This window comes from Quercus robur, chromosome 5 (genome assembly GCF_932294415.1).
Source record: "Quercus robur chromosome 5, dhQueRobu3.1, whole genome shotgun sequence".
NCBI lineage: Eukaryota > Viridiplantae > Streptophyta > Magnoliopsida > Fagales > Fagaceae > Quercus > Quercus robur.
In genome coordinates, this window is record NC_065538.1 from 56,123,401 (window position 1) to 56,139,654 (window position 16,254).

At 39.7% G+C, this 16,254-nt stretch overlaps 1 protein-coding gene across 3 annotated transcripts in view; it reads left to right on the forward strand.

The window, feature by feature from the left end:
• The window catches only part of LOC126726386 (pre-mRNA-processing factor 39-2), a 29,083-nt gene extending 16,074 nt beyond the window's left edge, over nt 1-13,009 (forward strand). For 2 of the 3 annotated variants that reach the window (XM_050431633.1, XM_050431635.1), the window contains 7 exons: nt 92-461; nt 595-738; nt 8,876-9,028; nt 9,137-9,253; nt 9,800-9,880; nt 10,215-10,364; nt 10,850-13,009. In XM_050431633.1, the coding sequence (XP_050287590.1) occupies nt 92-461; nt 595-738; nt 8,876-9,028; nt 9,137-9,253; nt 9,800-9,880; nt 10,215-10,364; nt 10,850-12,661 (2,827 nt within the window). In that variant the 3' untranslated portion in view covers nt 12,662-13,009. The remainder of the gene's footprint in view (nt 1-91; nt 462-594; nt 739-8,875; nt 9,029-9,136; nt 9,254-9,799; nt 9,881-10,214; nt 10,365-10,849) is intronic. The other variant, XM_050431634.1, reaches the window with a different exon arrangement.
• The last annotated feature ends 3,245 nt before the right edge of the window (nt 13,010-16,254 follow it).

The window sequence follows — 16,254 nt, forward strand, 5'->3', positions numbered from 1 at the left end:
GCATTCTCTTTTATTGTGATACTACCACAGTGTTTTACCATGATTCTGTTTTTCATCTAAATTGTATCTTATTAGTTCCGTTTTTCCTCAGCTTTAAGAAGTTGGTTGCTTTTTGGGAAGAGGAGATAAAGTGCAAGAGCATTTCTGCTACTGAAAAATTACAGAAAGAACCTGTGCTTGAAAGCAAAGAGCCAATATGTTTTAAGGATGATGAGATTTCTTGTATCATCAAAGACCTGCTAGATCCATCCACTGGCTTTGCTAGATCTAAAGCACTGCAGAAATATCTGTCTGTGGGAGAATGGTTCTATAAAGAAGCACACAAATTAGATGATCAAATTCGTCATTTTGAAGCTAATATTCATAGGTCTTATTTCCATGTCAAGCCACTAGATTCGAGTCAATTGGAGAATTGGCATAACTATCTGGACTTTGTTGAGATGCATGGGGATTTTGACTGGGTAAAATATTATCCTTGTGCTTATGTGGACTATGCCTGTTCCCCCCCCCCCCCCCCCCTTCCTCTCCTCCTTTACATTCTTTCCCTTCTCTTAGGATTTCTAATACCCCACCCTTTTCTTTCCCTGATGGTAGGCTGTTAAACTTTATGAGAGATGCTTGATTCCATGTGCTAATTACCCGGAATTTTGGATGCGTTATGTGGAGTTTATGGAATCTAAGGGAGGAAGAGAAATAGCCAATAATGCTTTGGACCGATCGACACTAATTTTTCTGAAGGTATTTTCCTCATATATATATATAAATAATTTTTTTTTCTCTTCCATTTCAAGTACACTGATTTTGTTTGTTAATATCGTTTTAATTTTGCCCATTGGTTTCCGTATAAATTGAAAACATGTTGCCAATGAGCTCTAGCTCAAGTGGCAGTTCCTCCCTTCAATAGCTCCTCTTTGACTTTCACTTTTTTTCTTTTTCTCTTTTTCTGAAATTGCAAATTCTTTGAATCTGGTCTTTTCTCAATTGGGTATATCGTACACACATTGATGATATGTGATGGGTGGTGAGCCGATGGTGTGGTGGTAGGGTTGGGTTGTTGTCTCTTTGTTTGGATGTCGAAAACATGCTAGAAAAAGAGATTGATCCAGTTATTTTATATTATTTTTGAGTTTATACTTTGATTTTAAAGAACTGTTATTATTATTAATATCGTTTTAATTGTACCAGCTAGCGCAAATTACAGGCATAGGTGGCATTTAACTGCCTCATTATTAACGTGTTTAGGCAGAAGGACTGTGTTAAAAACAGACTCAAATATTTAGGGCTAAAATCAGAAGTTTTAAATACTGGAGACTAAAATCAAAATTACCCCAAACTTAGAGGGTGTGCTTTGTATTTACTCCTAAAATTATAGGTTGATGGGATTATCGGAAGACCAGCTATGCTCTATGGTGCAAAATTTTTTAAGTTGTTAAAAAGAAACATGATGAATGCAGCCAAAGTATTGTAAACTTTTAAAGGACATATGTAGTTGCATCCTATATGAGAAAGATTAACTACACCTAAGTCAGTATGGGTGGATTTAGAAGTTTTTTTATTGAATCTAAGCTGTTTCAATTGGTGGTTGAGGAAGGAGGGAATTTTTTCTCTCTTTGGATTTTTGAACGGGGAAAATACTACATGCAATCTGTTTTTATGGGCAAGAGTGCAGCACTGTGGGTAATGCGGAATCTGGAACACATTGTGATTGGGGTTGATCCTAAGCAATTTTTCACGTTCAGGGAGGGTGATACTGCTTACACTTTGCAACGGGGGTCCAACTCGTTTGGACAGTACTTATCAGTAACAGAGCTTAAGGTAGGGGGGCTGCGGAGAACTATCATTATTCCTGCCGGAAAGTCACAACAAGGATGGAGAATTTTTGGGATTGAATTAAGAAGAATGTTGGAACCTTCTCAATATGCGTTGGGTGGTTTGAAGTTTGCACCGTATAAGGCGAAGCAAGTCCCAAAATATCGTGCTGCCAGATCCTATGTGGAAGCTGTCAAAGCTCCAGTGCAGGCAAGGCCAAAGCCTGTTCAGCAGCCCTTTATCAAAGAAAAAGTCAAGGATGGTGTTGTGAAGAATATTTTGGACCTTCCGAGTGACAATACACAGGTAGTAGTTTCAGAAAAGCAGGCCGGAAGTCTTCCCCAGGCAGCCGTGGGTGGTGGTGAGGGTGAAGAAGGTGGTATTAATGGTAAGACTATTATTAAGGAGAAAATCCCGGAAGGTAATAATCACAATATTCCTTTCAAGTTCAATTTGAATTCAAATATTGTTGAGTTTGGAAAGTTGCATGATAATAGGAAGTCACGTTGGCTAGGGAGAGGATTGATTGTGGAGGTGAATGAGTTTGGAAAGAGGCGGGTTTCTTGGGATGGTATTAAGGGTGGTAAACAAGCTGGCAAATGGGTAGCAAGGGAGAGTATTAATGCTCAGATTAAAACAGGAGGCCTGGACCCGTGCATTCAGAAAACCCAAACTCTTTTGGGTAATACAGTGGGTCTGTTGGGCACTAAATCTTCTAATTTGGGCCTGGGCTGGTCAAGCCCATGTAACATGGAGACTGGAGAGAGCTCTTCTAGTGGCCCATCTGTACTGGAGTCTTTTAACCAGCCCTTGGTCTCGCTTACGACTACGACACCAGTGATGATTTCTCCTTTAGCAGTGACGGAAGTGGCAGTTGAGGGTGATCGGCTCAGCCCAACTCGAATGGCTCAGCCTCCCTTTGTGCCGACAGGACCGGCGGTAGTGAACCAAGCCTCCGACGAACCTCTATCGGCGATCAATGCTCCGAATGGGTCGCTGGGTGGCTTCCATGTTGCCGATATGAAGTCCGTTGAGGAACCGGCTCACATGGAAGAGTCAGGGGAGTTCCAGTGCTCCGGCGAGAGACTGAGCGACCCACTTGTGACTGATTCGAAGCTCGTCGATCGTGAGTCGGGGTCAGTTGTTCACGGCACTGTTGTGGAGGCAGACTTGAGTGTCGATAGAGCACCGGCATGCTCCCCTGTTGTCGCTGATCAAAACGTGGACCAAGGGACTGGGTTTTTGGTTGCCGATACAGGTCTTGGAGCTCGTGTGACAACTATTGAAAATTCTGGGTGTCCAGTTCAGGTTCAGAGCCAAGTGAGGGTGGTTTCGGACTTGAATGTTCCTATTTCTGAGGTGGGTTGTGGGTCGGTTGACTCTGAGGTTTCTAGACTGATTTGGGATGCTTCTTTGCCTTTGGGTAAGGGTGAGGAGGCTGTTAATCCTGAGGTCATTACACCTCTGGCTCTGTGGGACCCAAATGGTTCTCTTGATCTCGTCTCTATGGATGATGGCTCGGATGGGATTTCAATGGAAGAGGTTTTGGAGCCTTCAGAATGGGTGAGCAGGATGATTAGAGATTTTGGTACCTATGTGGGTTTCCCAATTGATTGTTGCGAGAGACAGTGTATTGATTTTTTTCAAAAACTTGAGAGGGTTTGGGAGCAGCAAGCAACTGCTGTTACCACTCGTCGGGTAAGCAATTCAAACCAAAAGGGGATGAGGGAGTTAAGAAATTTGTTTTCATCTATTAATTATGATGGGTGTTCTGGTAGAAGTACTAGAGGCAGTTTGAAATCCTCTAGTTTGGGTTTATTTGTTGGTAAATGAATTTAAAAATGCTGTCATGGAATGTGAGGGGTTTGAATAATCCTCATAAGAGAGATGTTGTGAAGAATCTTTTACGGGAATGGAAGTGTGATATCGTTTGTGTTCAAGAATCTAAACTTGATAGCACAAATTCCAGATTGGTTAAAAGTCTCTGGGGTAGTCCCTTTGTAGACTGGGGGGCTTTAGATGCCATACATACATCTGGGGGTGTTATTCTGATGTGGGATAGACGGGTTTTTGAGAGAGTAGATTCAGTGGTTGGAAGTTTTTCAATTTCTGTTGTGTTGAAGGGTGTGTCAGATGGCTTTGAATGGATTTGTTCAGGGGTGTATGGACCGACTGATGGAAGTCTTAGGGATGCTATGTGGGCAGAATTAGACTCAGTGAGATCACGGTGGGCTGGGGCTTGGTGCTTGTTGGGGGATTTCAATGTTATCCGTTACCCGGCTGAGAGACTTGGCTGTAACTCGTTCAGTCCAGCCATGTTTAAATTCTCGGATTTCATTGCTAAGCATTCGCTGATTGATCTGCCTTTGGTAGGAGGTGAATATACTTGGTTTCGAGACTCTGATAGTCCTTCTATGTCCAGACTTGATAGAGTTTTGATGACAGCAGATTGGGAAGAGCATTTCTTAGATGTGACTCAAAGAACTCTCCCCAGGGTGGTGTCGGATCATTGTCCTTTGCTAGTAGAGGCTGGTGGTATGTCGAGGGGGAAAAGCCCTTTTAGATTTGAAAATATGTGGTTAAAAGTGGAGGGTTTTGTGGATATGGTTCGTCATTGGTGGAATGGTTATCATTTCATAGGACCTCCAAGTTATGTTCTAGCTTGTAAATTGAAAGCTCTTAAAAGGGATTTGAAGCATTGGAACAAGAATGTTTTTGGTGATGTAGCTTTTAGGAAAAAGAGTCTTTTGGCAGAGCTCTTAGACATTGACTCAAGAGAAGAGATGCAGGTGTTGACTCAAGAGGATAGGGCTAGAAGGTTGGTGGTTAAATCCGATATAGATTTTCTAGCTTCCCTGGAAGAGATTTCTTGGAGGCAGAAATCCAAGGCTCTTTTTATCAAGGAAGGGGATAACAACACACGGTTCTTTCATAGAATTGCCAATTCCCATAGGCGAACAAATCAGATTAGGGGAGTGGAGGTGGATGGCGTTCTCTTTGAGGAGGAATCAGATGTTACGGATCAAGTGGTGGATTTTTACAAGAGATTATATCAGGAACCAGAAACTTGGAGACCTACTATTGATGGGTTAGAGTTCGCTTGTCTAGACGAAACTGAGAGGTCTATGTTGGAGAGAGAGTTTGAGAAGGAGGAGATTCTTAAGGCTCTTAAGGAGGCGGAAGGCGATAAGGCCCCTGGGCCAGATGGGTTTACTATGGCATTCTTTCAGAAATGCTGGAGTGTTTTAGAAGGGGATATATTGGCTTTCTTCAAAGATTTTCACAGTCAGTGTGTTTTTGAGAAATCTCTTAATGCCACGTTTCTTTGTTTGATCCCCAAGAAGACTAATGCAGTAAATATCAAAGACTTTCGCCCTATTAGTCTTGTGGGCAGTCTTTATAAACTGTTGGCTAAGGTGTTGGCTCATAGGCTTCGAGGAGTTTTGGATAAACTGATATCGGACTCTCAAAACTCTTTTGTGGGAGGGAGACAAATCCTTGATTCAGTTCTTGTTGCTAATGAATGCTTAGACAGCAGGTTGAAGAGTGGTATTCCAGGTGTTATAATAAAGCTGGACATTGAGAAGGCTTATGATCATGTGAACTGGAATGCACTATTTTACCTTATGGAAAGGATGGGTTTTGGGGCAAGGTGGAGTAGGTGGATCAAGGCATGCATCTCTACAGTTAAATTCTCTGTTCTGGTTAATGGATCTCCTGCAGGCTTTTTTGGTAGTTCTCGTGGTCTTCGCCAAGGGGATCCTTTATCTCCACTTCTATTTCTTATGATTATGGAAGTGTTGAGTAGACTATTGAAGAGGACAGAAAATGGTGGTTTTCTTTGTGGATTTAAAGCGGGGTCTCATAGACATGGGGGTATCCATATTTCTCACATTCTTTTTGCTGATGACACTATACTGTTTTGTGATGCTGCTAGGGACCAGTTATTATATGTGCGGATGGTGCTGATCTTCTTTGAAGCTATTACAGGCCTAAAAGTGAATGTAGGCAAGAGTGAGATTGTTCCTGTTGGTGATGTTGGGGATTTGAATGGTTTGGCTCGTATCCTTTGCTGCAAGGTGGGCACTCTGCCTATGAGATATTTGGGCATGCCCCTTGGGGCACATTATAAGGATTCATCAATTTGGAATCCTATTATTGAAAAAATGGAGAAACGGTTGGCTGGATGGAAAAGGCTGTATTTGTCGAAAGGAGGTAGGCTTATTTTGTTAAAAAGTACCCTATCGAGCCTTCCCACCTACTTTTTATCGTTATTTACTATCCCTCAGGCTGTGGCTGCAAGAATTGAAAGAATTCAGAGGAATTTCCTTTGGGGGGCCTTAGAGGATGTTTTTAAATATCCTTTAGTTGCTTGGGATAAGGTATGCCTGCCAGTTGAATGTGGTGGTTTGGGAATCCGGAGAGTTGGGCTGTTTAACAAGGCTTTGCTTGGGAAGTGGTTGTGGCGGTTTGGGAAAGAAAATTATAGATTATGGCGTCAGGTTATAGCAGACAAATATGGAGAGGCGAGAGGAGGTTGGTGCACTAGAGGGGTAAGAGTTGCTCACGGGTGTGGGATGTGGAGGAGTATTCAAAAAGGAACAGGGAAGTTCTTTAGCCAGATTTTGTTTACTGTGGGGGAGGGCAGCCGTGTTAGATTTTGGCATGACCCATGGTGTGGGCCTACTCCTTTAAAGGACCTCTTCCCTTCCATGTATGATTGCTCTATTGCTAAAGAAGCATGGGTCTCTGACTTGGTTGTATCAAATTCAGAAGGAGGTAGGAGCTGGAATTTATTGTTTCGTCATGGTCCTCAGGATTGGCAGGCGAACATTGTCTATTCATTCTTTGAGTTTATTTATTCCTCTATGCCAAGGGGTGAAGGGGAGGATCAGCTGGTCTGGAGGTTGACTACATCTGGTGTTTTTGATGTGCGCTCTTTTTATAAGCTACTATCTAGTCCTACCACTGATGCCTTTCCTTGGGAATGTATATGGCGTACTAAGGTGCCTAAACGGGTGTCTTTCTTCTTATGGACAGCAGCTAATGATGGGATACTCACTATTGACAACCTTATTAAGAAAGGTCAGTTTTTGGTTAATAGGTGTTGCTTGTGTTGTTGTGATGGGGAATCAGTGAACCACCTTCTTCTTCACTGTAAGTTCTCTCATGCCTTATGGTGTGAAGTTTTTGCAGTGTTTGGGATTCAATGGGTAATGCCAAGGTCAGTGAAATCTTTTTTCTTTATTTGGAGAAACTGGTTTGGAAAGCATCTTTCAATCATTTGGAACATGGTCCCGGCATGTTTAATGTGGTTAGTATGGCAGGAACGTAATGCCCGCATTTTTGAAGACGAGGCGAGAACTTTGGAACATCTAAAATGTTTACTTTTTCGTACTCTGTTTCTTTGGGCTCGTATTTGGGGGTGTACGAATTGTACTGTGGTAGCGGATTTTTTAGCTTCTATTTCTTTTAGCTCTTGATCTTCTTGTATTTGTTTCATTGTTCAAAGTGTTCACCATCGTGAACATGATGTTCAATTTTTTTTAATAAAAGTCTTATTACCTATCAAAAAAAAGAATGCAGCCAAAGTGTGAATATTAAGATGGACTGGAATGCTAGGATTGATAAGAAATGAAATGGTCTGTTCAAAGGTATGGGTGACTCCTATAGGTTATTGGCTATAAGGGAGATTTGAACCTTGGATGTCTTCATTGGAATCACCAGGATGTTCTAGTTCTCCCATAAGCTATTGGCTCTTATTGATGAAAAGATAGGGGTAAGTTGCATAAGATTGTCCATTGGCTTATGGCTTGATGATATAGTCACCTCCTCTGTGAGGTCTTTTTCCAGAGTTTGATCCCCGTCTTTGTCAAAGAAAAAATGTTTGTGTTTAAGACTTACCAAAAAGCAGTATTTGTAGTGAAGACTAATCAGTATGTTAGTCAGGAGTGATTTAATTTAAGTTGAGGAAGTAATAGAAATAGAGAGGCATAAAATAACATTTACAGAAGTAGTGAAGATGCGTTAATTAGGGTTGTAAAAAAGAATATGACTTTGATAGGATAGAATAGCAGAGAAGTTATACGTGGCCATTCCCAAGTTGACGAGGATCAATAGCCAATTCCAATAAATTGGGATCAAATCTTAGTTCAATTATGTCCTAAGATTATAGTTTATTGGAGGGTTACTGCAGATAATATGTGTCATGCAATACAATCAAAATATGAATGGATAAAGAAGTGGAAGAAATAGAGGTTACTAGTGGACAAAAATGACTGAAGTTTTGTACACAAATGATTGGAGCATAGGTACCCTTGTTTACATAATAGAGTGATCAAGAAAGTAATTATTATTTATTTGCGTAGATATTTGTATTTTATAGAGACTATAAGTTTGACAGCTTAATTTTTTTAGATCTGTCATAATGGACCTGCTCCCGGCACCACCTATGAGGATATGTTAGATAACATTACGTTAATTATATATGTTAAACTTTTTACATAGGCTTTTTCTGTATTTAAATGATTGGAGAGTATGTCTTTTGCAATTTTTGTTTGAATTAAAAGGTAATTCCTCATACGACAATTCTTGTGAAGGTATCCGCAATCTTGACTGCTATAGATGTATTACCTTCTTATGTTTACCTTATACATAAAAAGTGAACTACTGGAAATAATTTTCCCATTGTGTAATAGTGGGAATATGCTGCCTGTGAAACCATCTTAGCACCATTCAAACTACTTGAGCATAGTGATATTATTATAGCTTTATCACGAAATAATGTTTTGTACCAATATCATATATTGGGCAGTGTGAATATTGTTTAATGCTATCTAAGAACTAGCTAAGCTGTCCTGAATACCCTTGAGGAAAACTTGAATGACATTATGCAGATGGACTAAATCAGAATTCCCTCCTGTATCTACAGTACTCTAATTAACTACAAGACAAGCTTATGGAACTCTGAAACTTTTTTGATTGCTGGTTTTCATAGGATACTTTGACTCGATTGCTTTATACATGACTGGAGGTGTTTATGGCCCTCCTCATATGTTCGTTGCAGAGAGTTCCAGTGGTCCATCTTTTCAAATCCAGGTTTAAGGAGCAAATAGGAGATGTGTGTGGGGCCCAGGCTGCTTTTCTTCAATGCGAGGCAGAATCTGGTCCCAACTTTGTGGAAAATGTTAAAATGAAAGCTAACATGGAAAAACGTATGGTGTGTGATCCTCTCTTTTATCATTCAAAAATGAAAGCTAACTTGACTTTATACTGTCTATAATTAGTTTAATAAATTACATATGCTTTTGTGTTCCAACACTATCAGGGAAATCTTGAAGCAGCTTCCAATGTGTACAAAGAAGCACTAGAAATGGCTGCCATGAAGAAAATGACGCATACTCTTTCCATTTTATATGTGCATTTTTCTCGGCTTAAATATATGGTAGGTGATATATCCACACCCAACTTTTCAACATTGCAATTTTATCAATTTTTACATGCACTGTCTGTAGATCCAGATTTATTTTAAAAAATTAAAATTTTAATTGTCAATTACTTATTGATTGATTTCTCGGGCTAAATTGTTTGAGAGTCTTACTATTGTTTTATTTCTGCTTTCCCAAAATTAGTCTTTCTTCTTCAACATGAAAAGATCATATTCAAAATTTTCAAAACATTCTATTTGCTATTGTGTGCTTTTATGCTTGTTTGTGTTTGAGATACTTATACATTGAACCAAGTAAAGCTGAATTCCGTTGATTTGATATAAAACTGGTAAGGGAGAGTAAATGTGCGTTCCCAGTTTGGCCATTTAGGAAGCACCTTTTCTTCATTGTAGCTTCTTTGTTTTGCAAATATGAACTGTTCCTCTCTTTTTCGTTTTCTCTTTTGGGTAATTCGTCATTCCTTCTATGTTTGTTCTACATTTGAATGCTGACATTAGATATGGTTACTGATTTTTCGTTTCTTTTTTTGGTTTACACTACAGAGTTCTGGTAGTGCAGATGCTGCCATAAATGTCTTGGTAGATGGCATCAAACATGTGCCTCACTGCAAATTACTATTAGAGGTTTTCTGCCCTTTTTCCATCTAATCATATTATTGCTTCTCACATTAATATGCTTGTCGAAAATAATGACAATATGTCAACATTGAATTGTATCAATTTAAAATTATATTTTTCAATTTATTTGTTACATTTCTGAAATCCTGAAGCAAAAATGATTGACACAGTCTCTGCAACATACACAGGCTTGCATAAATGGTCACAATCAAGTTTTAATGCTAAATTGTCAGTTTGTTTCTTAAATTATGAACCCTTGACTCTGCAGCATTATAATCGTGTTCTAACTGCTATTAAACAGTTAGTTGTTGCTTCAGATGCTTTATTTTAATTTCTACAGGAGTTGGTAAATTTCACAATGATGCATGAAGGCCCAAGGCACATAAATGTGGTAGACTGTGTTATAGCTAATGCAATATCTCCAGGGCCAGGAATATCTCAGGGATTAAATGGGAAAGATGCGGAGGATATTTCAAACTTATATATAGAGGTAAAAATTCTCTTTAAACTCTTATTTCAAGATGTAGAGGATATTAAATGTGGATGATGTGGTATCCATCAATCTGGTCATGGGCAATATAGTATAAAGTGGTGATGATCTCTCTCTTTCTCTCTCTCTCTCTCTCTCTCTCCCTCTCTCTCTCCCCATTTCATTTTCTGTTTTTCTAGTTTTGGTGAGGAAGTTCCGTTTCTTCCTGGTTTGTGAGTCTGTATCTTTCTCTTCCATATGCTGTCGCTTAATGTGTTTCATTTGAAAGCCCTTTTCTCATTCATGCTATATGTTGACTAAGGATCCCTCTTCCCCCCCCCCCCCCCCCCCCCCCCGCGCAGGCGCGTATTAATGAGTTAATTGAAATTGCATCTCCACACTCATGCTTTATTGTACAATTTCCTATTTGCATGCATTCCTATCTAAAAAATCTCAGCAATTCTATCAGAATCCACTTGTTACTAATTCATGTATGATGGGAGCAGTTTGTTGACCTCTGTGGAACCATCCATGACTTGAGGAAGGCATGGAACCGGCACATACGATTATTTCCAAACTCTCTAAGGACACTCTCTAAGCCTCATCAGCAATATGGAGATTTGAGTTCTAACCTCTTGATCCAACTCACTTTACGAGACAAGAAAATGTCACCTTTAGAAAAGTATGATACCCAGTCTGATCAGGCTCCAACTAACATATCAGAACAGAAACTTCCATCTTTTGAAAATAATGATAATCAAATTGAGCGGGTTTCTGTAGACCAGACCCAATCAAGAGAAGATGGCAACAGTGTACAGGCATATCCAAAAGTTTCTGAGCAGCCCCAAGACAATACTCTTGAACCGGGTGTGCCTTCTGTAGACAATATTCTCGAACCAGGTGTGGCTTCTGTAGACAGTACTCTTGAACCAGGTGTGCCTTCTGTAGACCAGACTCCCGAACCAAGTGTGCCATCTGTAGATTTAGTACAAGAACACGTATCTCCAGAAGTTCCTGAGCAGCTCAGAAGAGATACTCCTGATCCAAATGTGTCATCTTTAAATTTGATACAAGTAAAACAGGTGGCTCCAGAAGGTTCCAAGCAGCCTAGAGAAGATATTTCTGAACCAATGGTGTCATCTGTTGACAGACTTGGTGATATTGCTAATGAAGCTGAATCTCTACAATCTTCAAAAGAATGCTTGAAAGAACCCGATGTTCAGCAACAGTATGACCATGAGTCTGAACAAGACCTGAAGCCACCTTTGTTGGAGAATCTCTCCTTGGACACCCAGAATGATAGATCTCCTAAATCGGTTCCCGCTACATCTCACACGTGTGAATCTTCTGAAGATACCCAAATGTTGAATAGAAGCATGCTACAGAGCAGTTGTAGTGCTAGTCCCAATGCTTCATTGTGCAGCCCATTAGGTACTCAAGCTTCTTCCAGAACTAAAATTGAAGTGGTTAATCCCTCAGCTTCAGCAAGCCATCAAAATCCTATTCCAACACAGACAATTAGGCAGCCACAGTTTACTGCAAATAGTGGTGGAAATTGGCGGCAAAGAAATAATTCTGATAGAGTTCGCAGAAATTTTAAATTTGGGTCTCGAGGGCATTCACAACGAAAAATGCATCAACATCGGCAGGAGCCTCCACAAAAGTACCCAAGGGCTGAAATGGATGCTCAAATGCCTTCAAGTCAATGTTATTCCAATCAGTCTTCTCAAAATGCACAAGTTCAGCAAAGCAGTCAAGGACAAAATCAGTTTCAAGAAGCAGCTGCTCATACTAATTTAACAACTAACAATGCCTGGCAAGTGCAAAATGTGCAGCAACAGAGTATTACCACTGCATCTGAGTCTCAGCTGCCTGCTCTACCTATTGTTTCGCAGACTTCTCAGTATGTAATACAAAGTGATGGGCAGTATGGGCCTGTTCAGAATAATCATATGTGGCAATATTATTACTACCAGCAACAGCAGTTTCTTCTACAACAACAACAACTGCAACTGCAACAGCAGCAGCAACATCCCCAGCAACAGCAGTATCAGCAGCAACTGCAACAACATTACCATCAACTGCAACAAAATCCCTTTCAGCAGCAGCAGCAGTTGCAACAGCTTCAGCAACAACAGTTACAATACAATCAGCAGCAGCAGCTTTCACTGCAACAACCTTATCAGCAGCAACAACAGCAACTGCTGTACCCACAACAGCCTCTACAACATCAAGAGCAGCAGCCATTGCAACAACAAGAAGAGGTAGAACAGAGAGAACACCAGCAACAGAATACTCCATCAGAGATTCAGACATAGAATGTTAAATCTTACTGACAGGATGTTACTAGAAGCTGATTTTGTGACTAATTACTTGGGAATTTTTTTTTGGAAGGATTACTTATTTACTTCATTGTGGATGGTAATAGGCAATAAACACTAGAATTACAGGGCAATATCCAGATTGGATCCCCTTTGCTTGGCGGGTTGTGGTAGCCAGATGCAAAGCTAAAATGGGGAAAAGAAAAAAATTGTGTGCCAATGATATAGTGTACAGTCATCATAAGACTGAAGATCACTGAAAATGCAGTTGCCATTTGATGTTATTTTAAGACTATTAAATTGCGAGAAAGCAGCAGTTAGCCAAAACACTTCATTAGACCCAAATTCTGTTGTTAAACACTGAACTTTCTTTCCTCTTTCCCTTTTGGCAGGAATTCAAATCTTCAATTTCCCATGGGGTTCTTATTAGTTGGGCATGGGTATAAATTCTAATTCTAAATTTTAATAAATTGGTGCCAAAGTTCGAGGTGTTTTTTTTTGGTAACAATGAAAAAAATTAGTGCCAAAGAGTGTGCACAAAGGACTGGGTTGCCATCTTCACCAATTGCTGGGCTTCTTGGAATATAGGTTCAGGAGCAACTTTGATTTGTAGACTTTGAAACATTCTCTTTTGGATTCGGATATCTTCTAGGAGAATCTTTGCTTCCTTGTTGTTTGTATTTATAGTTTCCAGCTCTTCCGCTAAGTTTTCTGAGCTAACAAGTAAGATGGCTTTTCTATATCCTTCCTTCCAAGTAGTGTAGAGCGCCTCGCGAATAGCTAAAAGATTGCTGGTCTTCTTATTCCTTACATGCCATGAGAAACATCCTTTCTTGACGGATTGTCCTAAGTGATTTTTAATCACAAAGGCTCCCCCATCCCAATTTGATTTACCACAATGGTTTTTGTTTCCTATGATAATTAAAATCTGCCATTCCTTACAGTTTGAGTAATTTCTGTAATGTCTTTTCTCCGGTGGGGTGTAGTGGTGTTGCTCTTGGAATATCATTGCTTGCATCCATTCACCCTTTAATCTTTGGACTGTACGCGAAGCTTGATGGATGTTTGGCTCCTGTTTATAAATAATGGCTCTATTTCTTGTCTTCCAAATTGTCCAAAGAATCGCCCCTTATTCTGTCAATATCTCTATTTCCCCATGATTTTTTATGTAACATTTTTCAATTTGTGACTTCATCCAGTTAACCAATCTGTTGTGTTAGTCAAGTGAGTTCTTCGCCCTTGCACAGCTCCATACCATATAGCTCTCGCAAAGTGACATGACATGAACAGGTGGTCTAGAGTTTCCTGGTGTTCTCCACAAACCGCACAATTCTCATCCGTGATAATTTGCTTCTTGGATAATTCAGTTCTTGTTGGTAGTCCATAGTGGAGGATTTTCCGCAAGAATATAGACAGCCTAAAAGGAATCCCTAGTTTCCATAAATTAAGCCAGCACTTTTTACTTGTATGATTATGATTAGCATTTTCTTGAATTATAGCCGTTAAATATTTTTTAGCCCTGTTTCACTTGGTATTCACCTCTGCTAGAGAAGGGCCAGATTACCTTATCAATGTTTCCAAATTTGGAGAAGGTCGTGCTCAGGATAGCTTCTGCTTTAGGCCTATTGTAAACAGTGTTTATCAATTCTCTATTCCAATTTCCTGATGTTGGATCCATAAGATCTTTAACTGTACCATGCTGTAGTTGAAGATGATCTAAGCTGTCTACATTCCTTGGCTTGTGCCAAAGGGAGTCTCTTAGTCCAATGCTGTCCCCTTTTCCCACTTGCCACTTTGCTTGAGCTAGTGAGGAATTCTTTGTTTGCCATATGTTTTTCCACATCTTATGGGAGTTTCCAGGGACTCGATCTATTTCCCATATATGGTTGGTCTTGGGATAATATGTGCTTCTCAAGGTTTTGGCTAGTAATGATTGCAGATTTTTCCCTATCCTCCAGAATTGTTTTGCAACTAAGGCTCTATCGAAAGTCTCTGTTTTCCTAATACCAAGTCCCCCATTGCTTCTTGTTTGACGAATCTTTTCCCAAGCGATTTTTTGAATCTTTTTCTTTTCAATATTATCACCCCACCAAAAATCTTGCATTATTTTATCAATTCGATTGCAAGTATCTTTTGGGAGAAGATGTATTGACATTGTGTAAATTGGCATAGCTTGCATGACTGATTTGATCAAAGTGAGTTTGCCTACTTGGGACAGTAACTTACCTTTCCAGTTCTATAGATTACTTTGAATTCGGTCAATGATTTGATTTCCTATGTCTTTCATTTTGGTACATGCGTCAATGGCAATCCCCAAATATTTCCCAATCATGTTTTTTATTTGAATCTTGAACTTGTGTTGCAAATCTTCTCTTTCTTCAAATTTGCAGTTTGGACTGACAATCAGAACGGATTTACTATCATTTATTTTTTGCCTAGACATTTTACAAAAGCTTTCCAAGACTTCTTTTAATCGCTCTGGGTTTTGTTTGTTTAGTTTCATGAATAAGAGGATGTCGTCAGCAAAAAATAAATGTGATATAGGCATTTCTCCTTTCTGTAGAGCGATTCCCTGTATGAGTCCTTTATCCTCTATATCTAGTAGCATACAAGATAAGATTTTAGCACAAAGAATAAAGAGGTAAGTGGATAACGGATCACCTTGTCTAATGCCTCTTGTTGGTTTGATGTTTTCAGTTGGTGCACCATTGATTAGGATGCTGTAAGTTACTATACTTACACATTGCATAATTGAGTTTATCCATAGTTGGCTGAATCCCATTTTTTGGAGAACAGCTTCCAAGAAGTTCTAACTCAGGCGGTCATAAGCTTTACTCAAGTCGACTTTTATAGTTGCAAATCGAGCTTGACCTTTTTTCTTGGCTTTTATTATATGGAGTAATTCATGAGCTATGATAAGGTTGTCTGAAATAAGATGCCCTTTGATGAAAGCATTCTGGTATGGAGTGATGATGTCTTCCATAATGGGTTTTAATCTGTTTGCCAGAACTTTTGATGCTACCTTGTAGGCAACGTTACACAAGCTAATTGGTCTAAAATCTCCAACCATTTCAAAACTTAGGCTCTTTGGGATCAAGGTAATGAAAGTATTATTGAGTTCCTTGAGAATGAAGCTTGATCGTAAAAACCCAAGAGTAGCTTGTGTAATTGTGGGTCCTATGGTGTTCCAACACTTTTAGGGGACCAAAGCAGGGATACCATTTGGTCCAGGTGCTTTCCAGGCTCCCAACTAGAAAACCGCATCCTTAACTTCCTTTTCTGTGAAGTCTTTGTCTAGATCTTGCCTATGAAGGAAGGACAACCCTGGAATATTGTAATTGTCCAGCTTCCTTAGTATGTCTTCCTTGCTCACCTCTTCTAACATTTGGTAAAGCTTTTCGAAGTATTCTCTAATATGTGTTCTGATAGATTCATCTTCTTCCAACCATTGCCTCAAGTCCTGTCTAATGCGGACTACACGATTATTTATTCTCCTTTGCTTTACTAAGGCATGAAAGTATTTTGTATTTCTATCCCCTTTTTGTATCCAGTCTTTTCTTGCTTTTTGTGCCCAAAAGGTTTCTTCCATA